We start from the raw sequence: 23,361 nt of genomic DNA on the forward strand, positions 1-23,361 counted from the left end.
GGCCAGGGACCCCCTGGGGGGTCCCCGATCGATACACAAGCACAAGCCTGTCGCCTCTTTTTTCTCCAAAAAAACAACACGCTCCGACCGCAACCCCCCCTCCCACACACACACACATAGCCCTGGTTCAGAGCGTACACACACACAACCTCCACACACACACACACAACCTCCAACCCCCAGGCGGGGACCCCCAGTCCACGGCCAGGGACCCCCTGGCCACCTGGGGGTCCGAGGGTCCGAACGATCCGCACCTCCCCACACACACACACACACACACACACACACACACACACACACACACACACACACACACACACACACACACACACACACACACACACAAAACCTCCAACCGCCCAGGGACCCCCCCACTGGAGGGTCCACCTCCAGTGAAAAATAACCTCAGCCTACCTTTAGCAGTTTTCTGAAACACGGTGGGATCATGGCAAAGTTGGCAAACGGTGGGATGTCCATATAAAAAATAAACTCCATGGACGGTCGCCTTTTGTTTTTTCCTCCAAGGAAAGACTGGTGATGCGAGGTTACTTGTTTTTCAGCGATGGCCAACTACACACACACACACACACACACCCTACAAGTCCAGGGGGTCCCAGGCCAGGGGGTCCCTGGGCTCCGCACCGATCACGGCGAACGGATTTATCCATAAAACTCCAGACGTAACTCGTGTGTATACGCGAGGCTGCGAGCAGCCTGTAGCGAGGTGGACGCGCGCGCGCGCACACACACACACACACACACACACACACACACACACACACACACACACACACACACACACACACAGAAACATAGCGATCATGGACAACTACACACACTTGGAGGATTCATGGCGACTGACTGAGTTTTTCTTTATTTTTTTCAAAGTAATGATAGCGAGGCAACCACATCTCTCGTTTGTTTTGGGCTTGTTTTCATAGACCTGGTTGCTTATTTCTCTCTCACAACCTGGCAACAATGTGTCCCACGTGGCCACTAGAAGAGGGTGTTCAACCTGCGGGTTGCGATCTCGGGTTGGGAACGAGAGAGAGAGAGAGAGAGAAACAAAGGGCTGGCTTGTAGGCCTAGATCTGCTATTTTCAAACAAAATGAGGTCCCCAGTTCAAATATGATTATTTTGGGGGGGTCACAGTCTGAAGCCTGACTGACAGACAGACAGACTTATTTTTATTTATTTATTTATTTTCACAAATCATGATAAATGGCATAAAAGAAAAAAAAAAGCTGATCTAAAAGCTCAGTAAAAGCTAGTAGATCTGCTATTTGCTGCTATGAATACAGGTGTGGCTTGAGATTTTGACTTGTGTGGGCAAAAAGTTTGGAAAAGGAAGCTCTCGATGAATGTATTGATGTTGCACTTTGAACTTTGAATTATTATTTATTATTTGGGGGAAAAAACACTTTGAAAAAAAAATTACAGTGAATAATGTTGTTTGAAATGAGCTGAAATAAGCTTGCACTTTGGAAACAGTGATAAATGTACAATCGAAAGCATTTTTTTTTAAATGTCTTTTTATAAACAAGTATTGTTTACATGACTGATGTCAATGAAGGGGCAAAATAAATGTCAAACACTTTTGAAATCATTTTATGCATCTAAAGTGTGTCCTTTTACTAAAACCCTCATAACTCTGAATCTAAACAAAAAGGTCTGTTTTTGGTGAAGACCAAGCTGTATTCAACTACCTCTAGCTAAAGAACGGAACATGCTATCAACTCACTTTTTTTTTCAGAAAAAAAGAAGAGATTCTAAGCTTTTTTTTGAGATATTCCATTTGTTTATAGTCATAACACAAAATGTTCTGTGAGTCCTCAAATATGAGTCAGAATGGTCAAAATTCCTGGCACTGGCTGATCCTGTTATAGAAAAACCTCTGGCAGTCAATGTGTTAAACAGGTTGTAAGCCTAAAAAACATCCAGATATTTTTTCTCACAATCTGACTGTCTGTCATTCCAAGCTTTTTCAGCTGCAATACCAAAACGTCCTATTGGGCAGGGGGGAGCTAATGAGCAACTCTGTCTGGCCATCGTCAATGCAAAATCTGTGCAAGTGACATCACTTGCACAGCCATTCTGAAATGGCCTGTTCAGACACGCCCATTCAGGAAATCCATGAAATGAGCATGAATGACTGAATGTTAAAAAAATATATTTTTTGGGGTACAAGAGACACTGGGGAGCCCAAAAAATACTAAAAACCTAAAAAAAAATGAAATTCATGGTGTAGCCCCTTTAAGAGACATAAGAAGTCACTCTGAAGGCAGCAATTACACATCAGTGGAGAGTGCTGTTCCTAAATGCTATGCATATCCAGTTTGGGCTAAAGAAAACTAATTTATTTGTTGTCATTGTTATCTGCCAATCTTAATATTTTACTATAAACGGCATGTAAAAAAACAACATCAAATCAGGAGCAGTCTAGGGCTTGCTTTTGATGCCAGCAGTCATTTCATAGGAATTGCTGTCTCATTTGAACTGTGTTGTATTGAAATATTAAAAATAAATTGAAAATACGTTTTTATTGTGTACTATAAATAGGAAATGATTGCTTCCCGTGGGAGTGAGCTTATCCTTTTAAAATTATTTAAAATCTCCATTTGCCAAACAGTAACAACTATCTTCGCCAGGCCGGCAGAGACAAAATCCAGAAACAAATCCAGAACAATCCAGGGAAAAATCCAAAAGAAAATAGTGGTTTTGACGAACCTGTTGGCCCTCAATCTTGTCAAAGACTTAATTAGAGCATTTTATGTATAGATCATGAACACCAATACATTATAATACATCCAAAACAAGACTTGGCAGTTCCGATGTATTAACATTATAATTATTCTAAATTAGCAGGACTGTGCGTGACAATCCCTGTTTGCTTGACGCTAATGTTTCAGAGAGAGAGAGAGAGAGAGAGAGAGAGAGAGAGAGAGAGAGAGAGAGAGAGAGAGAGAGAGAGAGAGAGAGAGAGAGTGTGCGCATCATGTCTGCAGCTGTGGTAATAATCAATGATAGCGATATGAAGTTTGTCTTTATTCAACTCAATTTGTATCTGTTTTGAACCTGCTAATGGAAATTCTCCATTGGGATGAGGTGCAAGTGAGGGAACAACATTAGAGGAATATTAGATTGTTGACAACAGTTCTCTGCCAGCCTCATGTCATTTGTTACAGTCCCCAGGCTGAGATTTGCACCAGTGTAGTATACCCTCAGGTGCGTGTTTGTATTTTCAAGTGTGTATATCATGGCTGTGTCAGTGTGTGTGTGCGCATGTGTGTGTGCGTGCGTGTGAGTGAGTGTATTTGCCTTCATGTGCCTTTGATGTATGATGTTGTCTTCCTGACAGCCGTGTGTGTGTGTGTGTGTGTGTGTGTGTGTGTGTGTGTGTGTGTGTGTGTGTGTGTGTGTGTGTGTGTGTGTGTGTGTGTGTGTGTGTGTGTGTGTGTGTGTGTGTGTGTGTGTGCGTGCGCGCGTGTATGCGTGGTTGTGTGTTGGTGAATTGCCTCAGACTTTTCTTTTCTTGTGATGCTGCCACACTTTGTTGACGCCTGTGGTCGTTGTCAGGTCTCTCCCTGGCTCTCAGCAGTCAGCAGCAAATGAATTAGTCATCATTCAGGTGGTTTTAATGTTGTTTATCACTCTGTAGCCTTTTTGCTGGCATTCAGTTCTGAATTGAATAAGATTGGCAGTTACTGGGCTAAGTTCCTGTAACAGAGAGGACCTCTGTTACAAATATGGCACATATATGATAACCCAGAGTTTACTTAATTGCACAGCATATTGGCACTTTAGTACTTTGCACAGCGTATTTTGCACAGTCATTATTTTATTGTTGAATACATTCGATTTGTTTCCTGTTTGACTGAGATGGCCACTCAGCCAACAAGTTCCACCTGGGGAGTCAAAGTATTGACAATCATGATAGGCAAGTGTAAGGTGTGTTATAGGTGCAATGGAGACTAGGTGCAATATGGTTGAGGTGCAATATAAGTTTTATTGTTAAGGTCTGATTGAATGCCTAACAATTGCCTGTGTGTTTCAGCATGATTGGGCTGGACCATATTAGGATAGCTGGGGGGGTTATGACGTGCTGGTGTGAGTGGTAAATGATGTTGTAGTGTGAAGGAATTGTTGTTTAACCGGTGTAGTTCATGAGAATACTTGTGTTTTAAGGCTATTTATGTATATGTATTTATGTTTAGTTAGATATTTATAATGTCTTAGAACAACCCTGTGAATGGTGCAGTAATGGTATAGTCCAGACTGATTAGCTTCAGCTGGGTATAAATGGCAGCTGCCATTTCATCAGAGAGCAGGGGGTGAGAAGCTACACACCACCAGGATTGAGTGATTCAGCTAAATGTCTTGGTATGTTTTGTTCTGTGTTGGTGAAATAAATACACCTCCGGGTTACACCGTACAAGTGTCTCTGTACATCCTTCCAGCCGCTAAGACGGTCCTCTTCACAGTTCCCGTCACCATCAGTATGTCCCCAGGATGGCCATTTACTAAAATCCTAGTCCATTTGGTTACATTTGTACACTCAAAGTTACAAAAAGAAAAATTAATGCTGAGGATTTTACTATGTAGGTAAATATTTGCCTTTCAGAGTTAAAGGTAGGGTAAGTGATATTTTTGGGTTAAAACAAAAAGTATTTTGTTAAAAGGTTAAAGCACTATATTCTGATAGTAATCATTGCTATAGAGTGTTTGTTCAGTAACAGGAGTCTCCCCGTCTCTCCAGCTCTCTAATAAACAGAAAATACATTTTCCGGTAGGTGTCAAAATCTCAGCCAATCAGGAGAAAGTACCAATTTTTAAGCTTAATCTGTGTAGTGTTCCAGTTCCAATTTTGTCTGCTCATTTCTTAGTGTCATCACTTCCAATTGCACTTGTTTAATCTGTATCCTGATTGAGTTCTCTGTCCTGGTTGGATAAAATTGGAAATGAAACTGAAACGAAAATGCATTTTCTGTTTAATAAAGAGGTGGAGAGACAAGGAGACTCCTGTTACTGAACAAACACTTTATAGCAATGAGTACTATCAGAATATAGAGCTATTTAACACTTATTTTAACCAAAGCAAATCACTTACCCTACCTTTAAACTAACACTGAGGACATGGCTAATGTTTGGAATTATATAAACGTGAGCTAAGACCATGACATTTATCCTTTACCCATAGCCTTGAAAAGCTTGCCTTTACAATTTAAGCATTTAGCGTATTATCTTTTCCAGAGTGACCAGAGTGACTTGCAAAGTACAAGGAAGCACCTTGAACCCTATAGTCAACCAACATTGAGGCTGCATAGCAGCTCCAACATTTCTACATGATCATTTGTCAGTTCTTGTCTAAAACTCACGCAAATTAGCTGGAAAGTTTGCAGGGCATTGCCCAGGGTCTCAATTTCTCATGGTTGAAGAGTAGGGACAGGACCTTCAACCACTGCAGATGTACTAGTTATATTTTATCAAGTTATCTACCTTACAGACTGATTAAATCATATTTCATATAGTTCCAGATTGCAGCTTTAATGTTTAATGTTTAATGTCTTTAATCTAATGTTTGTCACCAGTCTCGCAGCATTTGACTGATGGCTAGTGCAAATTAAATCTGAAACATGTCCTCTTTCTTTCTGTCTCCCAGGGTTCCGATGGGGAGCCCCAAGCCCGGCATGCAGCAGGGTGGCTACGGAGGAGGGATGGGAGGAGGAGGAGGGACTACAGGAGGAGGGATTGGAGCAGGGATGGGCTCTCGAACCGGGGAACCGTACCGCTTGGCCACCCATGAGAGCCCCACTCCCCCAAGACAGATGCAGTCCGGCTCAGGTATAGGCCCTGGGCAAGGCCCAGGTTCCGGGCACGGCCTGGGCCAAAGCCACGGTCCAATGGGAGGGTCCATGACACATGGAGGCCCTGGGGGCCAGAGCCCCGGCCAACATGCGTCACGTCGAAACCTCCAGGTGGACTTCTCCGGTTCGGGTGGATCCAGGACAGGTCGTTCTCCCTCCGTGTCACCGGACCGCGGGGTGACCCCCACCTCGCCCTACTCGCTTCCCCAGATCGCTCCCATGCCGAGCAAAAAACTTGTCTGCCCCGTCTGCACCACCACGGAGTTGACCAACCCACCTGCAGTGCCCAACTACAACACCTGCACCCAGTGTAAGGCCACGGTCTGCAACCAGTGTGGCTTCAACCCCAACCCACATCTCACTGAGGTAAGGGTGTGTGTATGTGTGTTTATACAGGGGCAATTGCATGGATGGGATGTGTAGGGGTAGGGAAGGTTGAGAGAGAGAGAGAGAGAGAGAGAGAGAGAGAGAGAGAGAGAGAGAGAGAGAGAGAGAGAGAGAGAGAGAGAGAGAGAGAGAGAGAGAGAGAGAGAGAGAGAGAGAGAGAGAGAGAGAGAGAGAGAGAGAGAGAGAGAGAGAGAGAGAGAGAGAGAGAGAGAGAGGATGAATGAATATTATGCGGGAGTGATGGTGACCACAAGAGACAGACCAAAGTGAGAGATAAACTAGGTCAAGACAGAAAGAGAGAAAGAGTATGTTTTGTGTCCTATGTCCAGTCAAGTGTAGAAAGGGAACTCTACTGCATGTGGTACTGTGTTCTTTTCAGCAGTTACACTGAATACAACACAATAGCACATGCTATTCCAGGTAAACTTCACGCCGAATTCGCACCAAATTCACACAAGCGGTATGCCGCTTCAGCATTCTGAGAAAGAAGTGAGGTTCCATGCATCGTATATGGCGAGGAGTGACCGCCACCTTCACCACTGTGGCAGGAGGTAGAGCCAGCCAAAAGCGGTGAGGCAAAGTTGAGAAAAACTCGACTTTTTCCGCTGCCAGTGTGTGGTGAGACTGAGTAGCCATCTCAAATAGGCGTGGATTAAGCGTAACACGCAAGGTTCACGTCACCTTTGTAGGTGTTTCAGATGCTTGTAAATTGCTGCCACTGACGGTGGAAGTCTGACACTTTATACGTGTCAGAATTCACATGTTTCACGTGCCTACAACGTACCGCAACTGGGCGCTCTGCCCCATTTCCCATATAGTGGAAGTGAATAGGGAAGCTGATGCTTCCGGTGTCTTACCAGGGCTTAACCCTGCCAAGGCACTGTGTGTGAGTGTGTCCGTGCATGCGCACGCGTGTGTGTGTTCTACTCATGTGTGATGTTAAGAGACGGACACCAAGACTGCCATACCTAATAATACCTAAGTCAAACCACACCTAATAATGCGAAAGAGAGAGATGTTGAGAAATGGAAGGAAGAGTGTGGGAGGAAGGAGGGAAGGAAGAAAGAAAGACAAAAAGAAAAAAAGGATGCAGTAAGCCTGCTGTGGTTAGAAGCTGCAGCGGAAACAACAGATTTAATGAGGTTGGTAGGAGGTACGGAAGGGGTCAGGGAGTTGGGGATGTACACACGGGGTCAGGGAGAGAGGGATGTGTTGGAGAGGTTAATCGTGTCTTTGAAGGAGAAGTCAATCCTTGCCTTTAGTCTCTGGTTCACGGTGTCTGACCTGAGTCAAGTATCAGACATATACTGGCCGGAAGGGAGGGGTAGCGGTAGTGGTTCCCTCTCTGTTGTGTTTAGATACAGATGCATGCAATTCAGGGCCAATGTTAGGGAATGGAATTCGTAATGGCAAGGGCACCAGTTTGACTGGCGAGGAAACGCCAGGTGGAAAATGTTTAAGTGATCAGCTGTGTGTGTGTGTGTGTGTGTGTGTGTGTGTGTGTGTGTGTGTGTGTGTGTGTGTGTGTGTGTGTGTGTGTGTGTGTGTGTGTGTGTGTGTGTGTGTGTGTGTGTGTGTGTGTGTGTGTGTGTGTGTGTGTGTGTGTGTGTGTGTGTGTGTGTGCGTGCGTGTGTGCATTTGTGCGTTGGTGTGTGCGTGTGTACAGTATGTGTGCTCCAGGTTAACACCGGATGATGCTAATGAAGTGGCAGGCCTGATAAGCTCCATACTGAGGGATTTAGACTAGACTGTCTGATAGATTAACACGCACACGCACACGCACACACACATGCACACACACACACACACACACACACACACACACACACACACACACACACACACACACACACACACACACACACACACACACACACGGTTCAGTTTAATTCATGCAGGCTTGCTTTGTACTGTAATACATTATGGTGTTATTTAATTAAAGGTACCACCTGGGATTTCCCTAAAAACAGAATGCAAAATAGTTTAACATTGACAAGTCAACATGCAACGCGACCAAGCACAAGCTAACATAATGTAACCTAACATAATGTACAGTAACGTAACGTAAGTAAGTTAATGTCACCTAATGCAACCTAACCTAATATAGGGTAACGCAACCAATCATAACGCATTGTAACATAATGCAATGTAACAACTTGTAATTCAATGTAAATGTAACACAGTATAATGTAATGCAACACATCTTTCTGTGTGACAGTATCCACACACAAAGTCAAAGCCACAAACAGATATGCACGTCATGTCTCTATTAATTCTGAACTCTTATTAACACGCACCGTTTTTTCCACTCTCCTCTGATCAAATCAGTGTCCTCTCTGTCACTGTATGTAATGCAATAAACAGCCTCCAGATGCCACATTTCGTTAGACTGTTACAGTCCCAGGTGAATTACTCAGGCAGATGACAGAGGTTATATAATGTACCATAACATACAGTATAGCAAAGTACAGGCACAGGAGCATGTTTGGCAATAATTTATCATATTCACACAGAGACCATTTTGCCTTTAGATCACACTCAGGGGGTGGGAAAGCCCACCCTGACAGGGGTGTATTTATGGGAGGGTCATTGTTATTGTCACATCTGTACCAATAACCCACAATATACCGTAGATAGCATGTTATGTAGTCATTTGTAGACCTGGCATCCTATGGTATGTTTAGGTACAGATTATAGATTTTTCAACATTATACTGCTTAGATGATAGGTTCTTGGTTTACCTATGATCCTAGATTACTATTTCTATGCATTTAATGTATTACCTCGTGTTTTCCTTGCTCACTGTAAATCACTCTGGATTAAGAGCATCTGCTAAATGCCTAAATTGTTCTAAATTGTTGTATGCTCACGGACACACTAACTCTTATACAGTAATATATCATGTATAGTATACATCTGCCGCTATGCTCATGCACCTTTATATCTTATCTCAGGCACTATGTGCAAATATGTAGCCTTGATCATTTGTTTGTTTTCTTTGAGATCTCTCTTCCCCCTTCTTCTTCCCTTTCTTTTTTTCTATGGAAATAACAAAACGATAGAACTTGCACAAAAACTAATTTCACCCACTTTTTTACTTCTGTAAACCTGTGATGTGACAATAAAGCTGATTCTGATTCTAGATGCATGTGCACACACACACACACACACACACACACACACACACACACACACACACACACACACACACACACACACACACACACACACACACACTCTGTACATCTGCACCAAAGCACCAAACCTTCGGGCCTGGTGGACTAGCCAGTTAGTGCACTCACTGACGTGAGGACCCCAGTTCAAGTAAGACTCCAGTCTTGCATGACTCCCTTCACTCTTATTAATTTGATCATATCTGATAATAATCAATGTCCTCTCTGTATTTCTGTAACCTAATAAACAGTGCCAGGCACCAAACCTTATTAGCCTCTGATTACATTTACGTCATTTAAGGTGCTTTACCAAGCGCTGATACTGTGCACACGAGTCACAACACATTACAAGTGTCATGAACACATAGGGCCCTATCTTGCCTTACCCTTTATCCCTAAACATCTTTGCCAATTTTTACTATTTAAAAAAAAACAAAAACGTTCAAATAACCAATCTACATGCTCACAACGTGTCGATGTAGATTGGCTAGTTGAACTATTTTAAAATGTTTTTAAAAAATAGTAAAATATGAATACTAAGTTCGGGATAAAGGGTAAGGCGGCGCGCAAGATAGGGCCCCAAATGTGTTCTGCTCTACTGAAAGCAGTCAGTTAGTGCTACTGAAAACACATTTAGAGTTATCAAGTACTTAATAACTCAAGTAACGTATCATCGCTGCTGGGTGGAAACCTTGTATCTCCATATTTAATATTTTTTCATGTTTTTTTGATAAATGGATGCCCTATTTTATTTCATTTTATTTCATTTTGTATTTCATTGCATGGCAGTGTCCCGCAAAAGTTGCAAAAGTAACCAATCTAGAAGCTCATAACGCATCACAATGTGACACGTGAGCATGAAGATCTACTATTTTTGCTAATTTTGGATAATGTTGACAAATATGACGTGCCCAAAATAAGGACACCAGGTTGAAGGTGGTTAAGAATGTATACCGTATATGTATGTATTTATGTATTTGGGTTTTATAAATATTTAAATATTTAACCAATGAAAATAATGAACAAGAGCTTGTTACTAAACAGTAACTACATCCAGTGGAACATATATATTATTTTTCCATTTCCTGTAAGGTAAGGGTTTTGGACGTACTTACAAGGTTTATTCATTAAGTTAGCCCTCAAAGTCGTCATTGCTTAAGTAGCTCACTTTGTAACAGGCTTTCTGTGACCGTCTCATGGGACTCTAGCCATTGTCTCTGCAAACATACAATCCAGTCACTGTTACCACAACAATTACTGTACCTCGTTTCTCAAATCACGGATTAAAACTCCATTATATCTAATAATCCCTGTCCATGTACTGTCTTTCTTGGTAATCTAATAAAACGTACTGGGCTACAAACCTTATTAGTGTCTCATTACGTTTATATCACACAGCGTTTAGGGGACTTATGCACATGGCTTGACACCAATTATCAAACCCAGGAGAAGTAATAGAGAGAGATTATTTTCAGTGGATTTCATACTGTACATGAAGCCTGGCATTTAGGAAACATGGGCTAGATACCGTTAGCCTACATGTGATCTCATCATGATGATTATATCATGCGTGGGCAGTAATCACAGTCTATGTGTGCACTGTTATGCTATCTGCTATCTGAACTATCTGTTATGCTGTGATGTGAATTTCGTAATTTCTATAATTACACCACAGGCCAACGTCAATGGCAGCTAGCTGTCTGCACAAGATTTGAAATTACATTTAAATAAACACTAAAAGTGGCGTAAACATTAATATGATAGGAATCTGGATTTAAAAAATCTGCGCTAATTAAACTGTTGCAACTAGTACTACTATAATTTTTCTGAAATATTCTGCAGACAGTGAATATAAGTCACCTTTTTAATACAAAATAGTTTATAGATACTGTAACTTGCTGTTACCGTTGAAGTAATCGGAGTTCCCAGAAGTTCTTGCCAGCTCTCGCATACAAACGGGAGGGGCGTTGAAGTAATGATAATGAATACACGCAAAACGACATTCTGACAAACAGTTTTGAAATAACATTTCATGTCAAAATGGCTTAGTGACTATTGGACTATATCCCTTCAACCTCCTGTCTTTTTTAATTTCGTGTTTAAGCGTGTGATGTCTACCAGTGTTGACAGTCTACTACCTTAAAAGGATATATGCCATGCATGTTGCAGTGATTATGAATATGGATGAGGCTTATTGAACGCCCACGCAGTGCATATCTCTCTATTGCGTCTGCTCTTCCTCTGTACCAGTTAGCGGAGGCGACGATCAGAATGAGGCCAACTAACTGAGAACACTGTGCAAACAAACACTGCTAACAGTTACACACTGTCTCTTTGCAGTGGTATTATACACTAAGATTGACATGATTAAACCACATCAAATTGTGATGACTGAAGAGTGAGTCACTTGGTCTAATTGCATAATTGACAGAGTATTGATTTGAGTTTTTTTGTGCGATGTATGCAAGTATGCGCAGGAAACTATTGTATAGCTGGCCTTCCACTGCACGATAGATTGTTGTCTGCAAAATAATTTAAAATAACTTCATACTATTAACCTTTAACCTGGATGTTTACCTATGGGTATTGGACGTATTGTGATGTTGGCTTGTGGGCCTCTAGGGGCACTGTCTAACACAGTGCCCCTAGCCACGTTGTGGCGCGCTATCTGCTATTTGCGGTGCATGACACCGGCATACAACCAAGTATAAATTAAGCAGCATTCATATCTTATATCTTCCCCTTCTATGGACTGTATGGCTGTGTATCCTCATTGTCAGAGAGTCATTTGTCATGTAAGCCTTTGGCAGCATGGCTCCTCTCTCCTGCAGCCTCTGTGTTGTTCAACAGACTGCGTACTAATTTTAGACCCAGCGTGCACACAGGGCTGCTAATGGAGTGGTGTGTGTGTGTGTGTGTGTGTGTGTGTGTGTGTGTGTGTGTGTGTGTGTGTGTGTGTGTGTGTGTGTGTGTGTGTGTGTGTGTGTGTGTGTGTGTGTGTGTGTCCGTGCTTGTGATGTGTATGCACAGCGGATTAATTAGTTTCTGGAGAATTCTGCAGTTGCAGCTTCTTCAGTCCTTCTGTGCTGCTGTCTCCATTCGTTGCACCTGCCTGGCTTAGGCTGTGTGTTGAATCTACTGTACAAGCTGTATACACTGTGTACATGTGCATGGGTGTGCACGTAATCATGCCATGTCTATATGAATGTGCATGTAAGGTTTTCATGAGCATTGCAGATACATGGCTGTTTTACTCCACTGTTAATGCACTGTGTCTTAATTTTATTGAAACAAATAACCCTTCCTGTGTACTTACTGTTCAACATTTAGTTAGGTCAGCATAGTGTAGCCAGGGAGGAGAAAGACAGCGCGCGCACACACACGCACACACGCACACACACACACACACACACACACACACACACACACACACACACACACACACACACACACACACACACACACACACACACACACACACACACACACACACACACACACACACACACACACAAACACACACACACGTTCACACCATTTGTTTCACTTTTATCCGTGCAGATTAACATCAGCCCTTACTCAACTGTTGTTAAATGTTTCATTAAAATAAATAAGCCTTCATGTGTACTTACTGCTTAGGCTAGCATTTAGTAATGTGATTAAGTGTGAATGTACTCTACTGCTGCAGTGTTGGCCAGATAGGCAGGAGATCAGTTACATTCAACATCATATCATATTTACACTGCCTCAATTTGTCTTACAAGTTAGATAACAATGCAATATAGGCCTACCGTATGTCTGCAAAGAATCTCTGGGTACCTTCGCACAAAACAGAACGGCACTGGGGCACACAGATCTACTTTTTAACCACTAAACCATAGTATTCATATTCTGGGGGGGACTTGCTGAAAATAGCAGATCTACAGTACAAGCTCACAACGCATCGCAACGCGTAAGTAATCTGACAACGGGTACAATGGGTACTACAACAGCTACAATGGGTACTCTGACAATGGGTCCAACGGTAATTGCTTAACCGGAGGGCATTTCCAACGGGCATCATTCCCAACGGGAATCGTTCCCAACAGGTTTTGGCCATCTCTTTAACAAAGCTGATTTGTGTCTGGGATGTGTTGGAGGGGTGCTAGTTGAAAATCCTGGACAAGTTTAAAAAAATATATCTGTTAAGTAAGTAAGAAATGTTCTTTCCCTTCCCTCATCTTGTGGAAGTGCCCTTGAGCAAAGAACTTGGCCATGTGTACAGATATAGTAATGTATGTTTGACACCCCATTCGGATGTTATCAATGCATGAATGGGCGAGATACTGACCTACCCGCAATTTATCAGACCATTCATCTGGGTGTTATCAGGACCTACTGACCTACCGGAGACGACTTAAAAAGTTCAGTTTCGGTTCAGTTCGCTTGAGACTGCACACCTCCGCCATGGACCGAAACCCAAACCGAAACTGAACTTTTTAAGTTGTCTCCGTCGGTGCATTTATGTCATTTATGTGCCCAGGGGGCATCTATGTCCCCAGCGCTGACCTTCAGGTCTTGCATTTAGACATTTTCACAGTCTGAAGGTTTTTGACAGGAAATGTCAGTCAGCTCAGACGCATTGTGGGTTTCTGAAGAACTTCAGAACTTTCACACAGTTTAGAGTTTAGAATTCCAGAGCTTGTCTGCCGTGTTCTGGAATGTTCTGTGTTTGCCGCAGTGGAATTCAATCTGGACAGTACTAGCATCCTTATTTGCTTCCTCTCCCTCCCTGACCCCCTCCCTCTCTATCATTCTCTCTCATACACTCAATCATTCACTCAGTCATTACTCACTCAATCACTGTAGGTGTACTACTACAACTTCTACTGACCTCTCACCAGACGTCTCACCAGATGTCCTTCTCGCTCTCTTTCTACCTCTTTCTCCCTTTCTTGTTTCCCTCCGTATTTCCATCCTTGCAATAGAGAGTCTGCTAACACCATCTATCCATCCATCTGTCTGTCCATTCATCCAGTTCTTGTGTCATTAGCACTTAACAAAAACAGAACTATTCAACCAGCTCTCTCCATCCGTCAGTCCATCCATCCAGCCCTCTCTTTATGCATCTTTGCCTTCACCCTAACCCTGTGCATCTCCTTCTCTTCACCTCCTTCTGTCTCTCCATCCATTGTAAGCAGACAATTTTAGACATTTGGCGCATACCTGCTGATTGCTGTAAGCTCACAGACAATGTCTTAAATGTCGTGGATCAGTGGCAGATGGCTGAAACGAAAGCAAAACGGTGGCCATGGTGACAATGCTGGTTTACTGCTATAATCTAGTTACTCTAGTAGTTTACTACTAGGCTAGTTGTTTTAATGAAACTTTTAAAGAAATGTTTTAATTAATTTGTTTTAATGAAAATGTTACTGTAATGAAATGTTTTGATGAATCTCAGTTGGGCTTGGCGATTGGTCGCTACAGTATAATAACAAAATGCACTGTCGCTGATGAAATCAAGAAACAAGGTTTTATCGTCACTAAATTATACAAGTGCAAGCAGCGAAATGTTGTTGAAAACCTTCTTGTAACAGTTCTGGCGGCCAACAATCTTTCATAGGCTTTTTGTTCCCAAAGCGTAGATGAGGCTTTAGTGTCAGGGTGACAGAGAGAGAGGTGAGAACACTGACCTTGTCTGCAACGCAGACAGACGGGCGGACAGACAGGAAGGCAAGACGGATAGACTGGATGAAGGAAAAAGGGTTAGAGAGCTCAATTTGGCTTGCAGCAAGGGCATCTACTGTAAAGTGGGTGAAATTCTTAGTCGTATAAGCTCCATCATTGTAGTTTAAAGAAACATGGAAAGATATAGAGAAACAAACAAACAAACAAACAAACAGAAAAACGAATCAGAGCTGGATAAACATGGCAGTGCGAAACATAAGTTGCATGACATACTGTATGTGCATAATGTGTGTGGTTAAAATAGCAGTGGAACAAGGCAGTAAAAATAGCAGCAGATGTAATGACCGATACGTATATACGGCGCATGGTTTAAGGGGAATTCAATGAAATATGGAAAATGAATATTGAAAAGAAATGAATACCCTGTGCTGGGTGTGACCTCGCTCACTGGCGGCTGGAGTCTGATGTTGAAGGAGGGAGGAGGAAGGATTATGTGCGATGGGAGCCTGGGAGGAGGCGATGGGGAGGCAATGCCACTGAGGGGCTGGCCGAATGAATTAAAACTGTGAATGAAAGAAAAATACATTGGGCTGAGGTCTTCGCTGGAGCTTCGTAACAGGTGCGTGGCAAGGCGAAAAGCACAAAGGCTTCTGAGTTAATTTGATTGGGTTTACTGTACATAGATTGACTGGCGTGGCTCTCTGCCTCTCCAACATCAGTTGTCCCAACTCTATAACTATAGATTTATCGTTCACCACTGTTGCCGTGTGTGTGTTTGTGTGTGTGTGTGTGTGCGTGTGAGAGAGAGAGAGAAACTGAGAGAGAGACGGAGAGAGACAGAGAGAAAGGTTTGACAGAATGACATCAGTAGCCTACATATTTTCACCGTAGTGACACTTGATACGGAGAACATTCCAGTCCATTTCACATTCTGCCTATTTCAGTCTCTCATCATGGCTAATTAAACATCATCTTCACACATACGCAAATACACCAAACACGCAAGCACGCAGTGCACCAACCTACCCACGCACGCACGCACGCACGCACGCACACACACACACACACACACACACACACACACACACACACACACACACACACACACACACCTGTGTGTAAACAAGATACAGTGATACAGCAAACACGTACATACGTACACAACACACACATAAACACACACAAACTCTCACTGTGTACTGTAGTAGAGCTAACCTTGGCATCAGTAAACATTCTTACAGTAACTGTGGCATTAAAATAACATGACACTGGAATGTTGCTCATACTGTATGTCATCATATACTGCATCATAACGACAATAAGTACCAGAACAATTATAAATTTAATGAGTAAACATCAGCATACAGTACATAGCCTGTGGCCACTGAGCTACTCCATTTGAGTAATATACGGTAGGTCATGTGCTCACAGCCTGCCGCTCATGATTGCTGTACAATACTGTACAATAATAATACATTTTCTGTAGGAACAGTTAGCGAGAACAGCTTCCTTGTTGCCAAGTGGTCTCACATCCACATACGTTGATCTAGTCTTCCTAGAGGCAGAAGATGGCGATCTTTGCCTTTAGTTCATGAGCAGAAGTGCCAAATAAGATTAGTTGTGGATATGTACCCCACCTGAGCTCAAAGCCCACAATGCCTGAAATAGTGGGGAAAGTTTTTGACTGTATGACCTACAGTTCCAGAGTTATAGGCCTAAATGTGCTCTTTTATAGCACCACTATTAGGCAAATTTGAAAAATGTGCATGCAAAGTTTCTGCTCGGTCACAGACACACTGACTGACTGACGGACTGACTGACTGACTGACGGACACTCGAACGGACAGGAGTGAAAATATCTTCGGCCTTCGGCTCTCCGGCCTGGCGGACACCAAAAAATAACAGATGTGCTGCAATGATTGATTTGACCAAGGTGACATGAATGAGAGGATTTAGTGATTAGTGTAAATGGAGGTGATAATGATGACGGGAGAGATGACACCTATAATCATTATAATTACAGTAGCTAATGTTTGCTCGTCAGCCTTCTATTGTCTGGCTGTGTTCTGCAGCTGGCATTCCAGACCTTATGGAAGGATCCAGAAACAACTCACTTTTGTTTTTGGAAAGTAGTTCTGTGGTGAAATTGTTTTTGGTTAACTCTGGAAAAAGAATATGCTGTACTTCAAAAAATACACTTAATACAAATTATACACTATACAGTACAGTATAATTGGATACACTGTGGTATAATACCATAGCTTATGAGCAAAAGTGTTTTTTCAGCCATGTGAAAGTGAAACCTAAAATAATGTTTTGCCTGATTTTCCCGTTACAATGGTCTATTACATTGCAAAGCTATTACCTGGGTCAACATGCAGAAATGGCCTACCATACTCGCATTCAGGTAGTTTCAATTTTTTTTCTCCCTTCCAGATAAGATTACTTTATTAACAGTTTGCAAAGAGTACAGAGGTACAGTTATACAATACACTTTAAAACTGTTTAAAACCTGTGTAGGCTAAGTTCAGTTTAGACTCATTGCATGAATGTATAAACTAGAAAAGGTCTCCGCCAGGTCTGGTTGCCTACTCAGGGCTGGGTCAGTCGTTGGGTGCAGCCATCAGGGAACGAGGAAGCTGCGGGGGGAAATAGAGTTTGTGTGACAAACTGTTCGCATTTGTGGCGCCCTCTTTCAGCAGAAGTGAGAGTGGTTTCAGAGGTGCACTCTATAGAGGCACGCATGCCCTCTTCTAGACGGCTCGCCTCTGGGAGCCATAAAAAACACAATTCCTTTCATTACAGTACTTTCCTTTAATCATTCTCTGTCTCCCTCCTCTTCCCACCCCTCCCTCCTTTTTCCCCAACCTCTCATTCTCTATCTGTCTCTCTCTCTGTCAAACACACATTCTCTGTCACAATTTGTCTTCTACTGTCTCATCTTCCATTTTGTCAGTCTCTCATTATTGTTTTCTGTCCCTTTCTCCTGTCCCCCCCCCCCCTCTCTCTCTCTCTCTCTCTCTCTCTCTCTCTCTCCCTCTCTCTGTGATGTTAAGAAGACTCAGTCGTGTGTGTGTGTGTGTGTGAGTGTGTGTGTGTGTGTGTGTGTGTGTGTGTGTGTGTGTGTGTTGGCAAGCGTTGAATCAAAATCCCTGACGTCAACACAAACTGCCACCAAGCAGCAGAAATCCCATTTAGAATCATCTGGCTGCACGCACGCACGCACGCACGCACGCACGCACGCACGCACGCACGCACGCACGCACGCACGCACGCACGCACGCACGCATACACACAAGTGCGCACGCACACATGCAGATATGCACGTGAACAAATGACACACTCACCCATACACACACAGAACATACCCATACTTCTAAACATGAACACAAATGGAGGCATATTCAACATCCTCCCACAACTCACACACACACACACACACACACACACACACACACACACACACACACACACACACACACACACACACACACACACACACACACTCTCTCTTTCTCCCGTTCTCTGTAACGGGTGGATGCACACATTGACAGTGTGTGTCCATGCAGAGGTGCATACTTTCCACATGAGCATCCTCTGCTTCTATCTCTCGCCTCTCCTTTCCTCCGGTTTCCTTCCCTCGTGTTCTCCTGCGCGTCATCGTCACTGTAATGGTTCCTCCCGTCACACTTGTCCCTAAACGCACCTCACACCTTGACAAGTGTACATGGCTGTTGCCATGGAAACCACATTTCCCATGATAAAGGTCACTGTATTAACTGGTATCTGTGTGTTTGTGGTGAGTGTTTGCATGTTATGTATACATTTGCAAGCGGGCTTTGCATCTGACTGTGTGTGTGTGTGTGTGTGTGTGTGTGTGTGTGTGTGTGTGTGTGTGTGTGTGTGTGTGTGTGTGTGTGTGTGTGTGTGTGTGTGTGTGTGTGTGTGTGTGTGTGTGTGTGGGAGCAGCATCATGTTTATAAAGGCATTGGCAGAGAAATACCTACAGTGAGTCATTGTGGCGGTAACGGTATGATTATCAAGGCTAGTGACAAACACACACACACACACACACACACAGTCACTGGCACCCGATACTGTTTACTGTGTACATCGCTTAGTATGAATCCATTTTTTCCATGTATCTCTCAGATCAATAATGATTCCTGGAAATGCTTGTCTATACCTGCTTCTCAGAATGTCTCCAAAGCATCAGCTCTGTTGAACTTTGTCTTCATTGTTTTCCTTTTGCGCGATTAGCTAATTCTCCTGTGGGCAGGTGTTTTCCTTTTAATGGCTTGTTTGTGTTTGTTTGTGTCTAACAGCATTTCTTTTTTTGTTATTCAATTTTTATTGATTTTACATTTTACAAACAAACAAATATGCATTTCAATAAAACAATAATCATAAATAACATCATTATCCCCCACCCCTCTCCCTTTACCCCCTCTTCATTCCCCCATCCCTTCCCACCCCACCCTCCTTCCACATATTCACACAACACAACTCCAGCATTATCGAGTCAATAGATCTTTCAGATCAGATATCAGATTTGTCCACAGATCGATTGTGCCCTGTTTGGCATGATTAATCCTGGCCGATGACAGTTCTAGATAGGCAATGTCCAAAAAGCTCCTTAGCCAGTGTGTTTTGGATAAGTCATGAGGAGGTTTCCAGCGTTGGACAATAATCTTTTTGGCTGCTGTAAGTCCTGCTAGCCATACTTTGCGTGCCTTTACAGTAAGAGACAGTTTAGAGTCATCATTCAAAAGATGTACAAATGGATCCATTGGCAGTTGTACTCGCATTAATTCTGATAAAGTCCCCAACACATTCCCCCAAAACTCCATAATCCCCGGACATTCCCATACCATGTGTACAAAAGAGCCCAAGGTTCCCGGGGCACAGAATGTGCAATACGGGTCAGGTGCCAGTCCCATTCGGTGCCTGATTCTGGGCGTTACATATGCTCTGTGACAGAACTTAAGATGTATATACTGATGATTTGGATTTTTTGATGCACCAGCTACGTTGTCCCAAATAGCATCCCAGTCCAATTCTAGCCCTAAATCTGTTATATCACAATTCCAGGCTTTCATCCCTGCTGAGGTTGTATATTTTTGAGAATTTAATTGATCATACAAATATGACACTATTCGTTTAGGAGCTCTCTGGAACCAGCTAAGAATGGGATGGTCTTTTAACTCAGTGCCCCAGGGAACCCTATTGGCCCTACAAACGGATCTCACTTTGAAATAAAAGAATAGAGAATGCCTATCTACACCATATTTTGAGACTATATCTTGAAAATCTAGAATGTTAACCGAACCATTAATATCTTGGAGAGTCCTAATGCCCTTCTCCTCCCAATTTCTGTTAACCAGTGGTCTCCCCCCAGACAAAATGTGGTTGTTATTCCATATCGGAGCTGCTTTACACCATTTACTTTTAAATCCTATGAATCTCTCTACTGTTCTAAACACCTGTAACAAATATGAAAAAATCGGTCCATAGTATAGATTACATTTTCTGGTAGAAATACCCATCAGGAGGAAATCCTTCAATTGTACAGGGGCTAATAAGTCACACTCCAATTCTTTCCATGAAGAAGTAATAACATCCTCCATCATGACATTGAGACTTCTTAATACAAATGACCAGTGATACAGTTTGAAATTAGGACATGCCCATCCCCCATCAGACTTTCTGTATTGAAGCACAGACCATTTTATGCTCGGCTTTTTACCATTCCAAATGTATTTTCTTAATGAGGTATCCAGCTTTTTCCAATATCCCGCTGGTGGTGCCAACGGGACCATTGAGCTGATGAAGTTGATGCGTGGTAAGATATTCATCTTAACCACCGCTATACGCGCTGGTACTGACGATGGCAGATGTTTCCATCTACTGATATCGTCTTCTATTTTTGTAGAAACTAATGAAAAATTTGTTTTAGCTATAGCCGCTAGAGAAACACTAATTTTGATACCCAAATAAGACACTTCATCAGTAACAATAATCTGGGGAGGAATGGTCACGTCACATTGGTCCACATTCACAAGCATTAATGCAGTTTTTGATAAATTAACCTTACAACCTGAAAAGTACCCAAAATTCTCCAATATTTCCAACACAACCGGGAGTGATCTCTGCACATCCGCCATATATATCAATGCGTCATCAGCATACATCGAGACGGAATGTGATGTCGTGCCCACCGTAATAGGAGAGATCCGAACACAGCTCCTAATCAATTGCGCCAATGGCTCGATGGATAAATTAAAAATGAGTGGCGAAATCGGATCCCCTTGCCTAACCCCACGTTTTATATCAAACAGTTCCGAGAGGCCTCCTCCAACATTGACCCTAGCTGATGGAGTAGCATACAAAGTTCGAATCATATTGATAAAATGGTTTCCAAATTTGAATTTTTCTAATACCTTCCATATATAGGGAAACTCCAAGCGATCGAAAGCTTTTTCGAAATCAATAAACAGTAGGCCACATGCAGGAGGAATCTTGCCTGTTGCACTCAGAATGTGGAGGAGTCTACGAATATTGTCAGCGGCGAGACGGCCTTTAATAAATCCAGTTTGATCAGGACTAATTATTTTCCCAATGACCGTCTCAAGCCTGCTGGCCAGAACTTTAGAAAATATTTTTAGGTCTGCATTTATCAATGAAATTGGTCTATAATTTGCACACTCCAGGGGATCCTTTCCGGGTTTTGGAATAACTGTAATCAGAGCTGTGTTCAGGTCTCTATGAAAAAAACCCTTTTCAATTGCATAGTTCAAAGTTTCCAACCATATAGGACCAACAACCTCCCAAATTGCTAAATACAGCTCCACTGGGATACCATCTATACCAGGTGAACGGCCCTTGTTAGTATCTTGCACAGCTTTAAGTAATTCCCCTAATGAAATAGGCGCATCCAATTTCTCTGTCTCCTCTGATGTTAAACTAGGCAAGTCCAGTCCTTCAAAAAACTCTGTAAAGTCCTCCTCTGATGGGACACCACCCCCTGTATATAGGTTTTTAAAAAAATCTTTAAAAGTCTCATTTATTTCTTCTGTTGATGATACCACACCTCTTTTAACACATTTAATAGCTGGTATAGCCCTCTTAGCTTCTTGTCGTTTAAGTGTTAATGCCAGTAAATGGCTAGGCCTGCTGCCCTCTGCGTAGTACTTGTGTTTAGTTATGTGAATCATGTATTCTGCCCTGCGTCTTAATAAATCATTTAATTCTGCTTGTTTGGCTTTAAGCTCGTTTTCTATAGACATGGTGTAGTTCCTTTCAAGCGTGTCTTCTAACTCCTTACATTGTTTTTCCAACCGGGAAATATCTTGCAGTCTGGTTTTATGTAGATGGGAACTAAACCATATTGCATTATTTCTAATAAACCCTTTAACCGTGGCCCAGACTACAGTCATATCCGCAACACTGTCTTTGTTTATAGAAATAAACTCAGCCAGTTTCGTCCTCAATTGAGTAATAAATTCTTCATTTTTCAACAGAGTGCAGTTAAACCTCCATCTCGAAGCCTTATTTTTAATATTTCCGTAGTCAAATGAAGATATCACCGGGCTGTGATCCGACAGAAGCCTGGGTAAAAATTCTACTGAATGTACAGTGGACAGCAAGCCAGAGGAAATTAAGATGTAATCAATTCTACTGAAACTTTTATGCCTAGGGGAGAAATAGGTGTAGTCCTTCTCAAAGGGGTTGTGCACTCTCCATACATCCACCAGGTGGAGATCTTTAACAAAACAACTTAATGCTTTGGATGCAGAGTCCTGAACAGATGCCATAGATAAAGAGGATTTGTCTGTTTTGCTATCAAATACAGCATTCATATCTGAGCCGATATATAGCTGATAATCATTTAACTTTAGAAGTTCTGCAGTGATTGAGGGGAAAAAGTCAGCTTCAAAAACGGTTGGTGCATAAATGCTAACAAATGCAACTTTTTTGCCCTGAATGGATGTACAGCAGAATGCCAAACGTCCCTTCCTGTCTGCGCCTATCTTATCAACGGTAATATTTATGTTGCGCCTTGACAATATCATCACTCCTTTAGTACGTGTACCATCTGATGAGGCCACAACTGATTTATAGAACTTATTTTGAACTCTGGGGGTGTCTTCAAGTTTAAGATGCGTTTCCTGCAAAAGAGCAATGTCAATTTTCTTCCTTCGTAAGTAATCTAGGACCTTAGAGCGTTTTTGTGGTGTGTTTAGACCTCTGACATTAAAAGATAATACAT

General features: G+C 42.5%; 1 protein-coding gene across 1 annotated transcript in view; it reads left to right on the forward strand.

The window, feature by feature from the left end:
• LOC311054215 (uncharacterized protein) overlaps nucleotides 1–23,361 on the forward strand; it is a gene marked incomplete at both ends in the record, with an annotated part of 63,728 nt that overhangs the window by 22,677 nt on the left and 17,690 nt on the right. Inside the window, one exon of the mRNA XM_084070093.1 lies at nucleotides 5,661–6,231. Within this exon, the coding sequence (XP_083926219.1) occupies nucleotides 5,661–6,231 (571 nt within the window). The remainder of the gene's footprint in view (nucleotides 1–5,660; nucleotides 6,232–23,361) is intronic.

This window comes from Gymnoscopelus microlampas, assembly GCF_963454915.1.
Source record: "Gymnoscopelus microlampas genome assembly, chromosome: 10".
Lineage (NCBI taxonomy): Eukaryota > Metazoa > Chordata > Actinopteri > Myctophiformes > Myctophidae > Gymnoscopelus > Gymnoscopelus microlampas.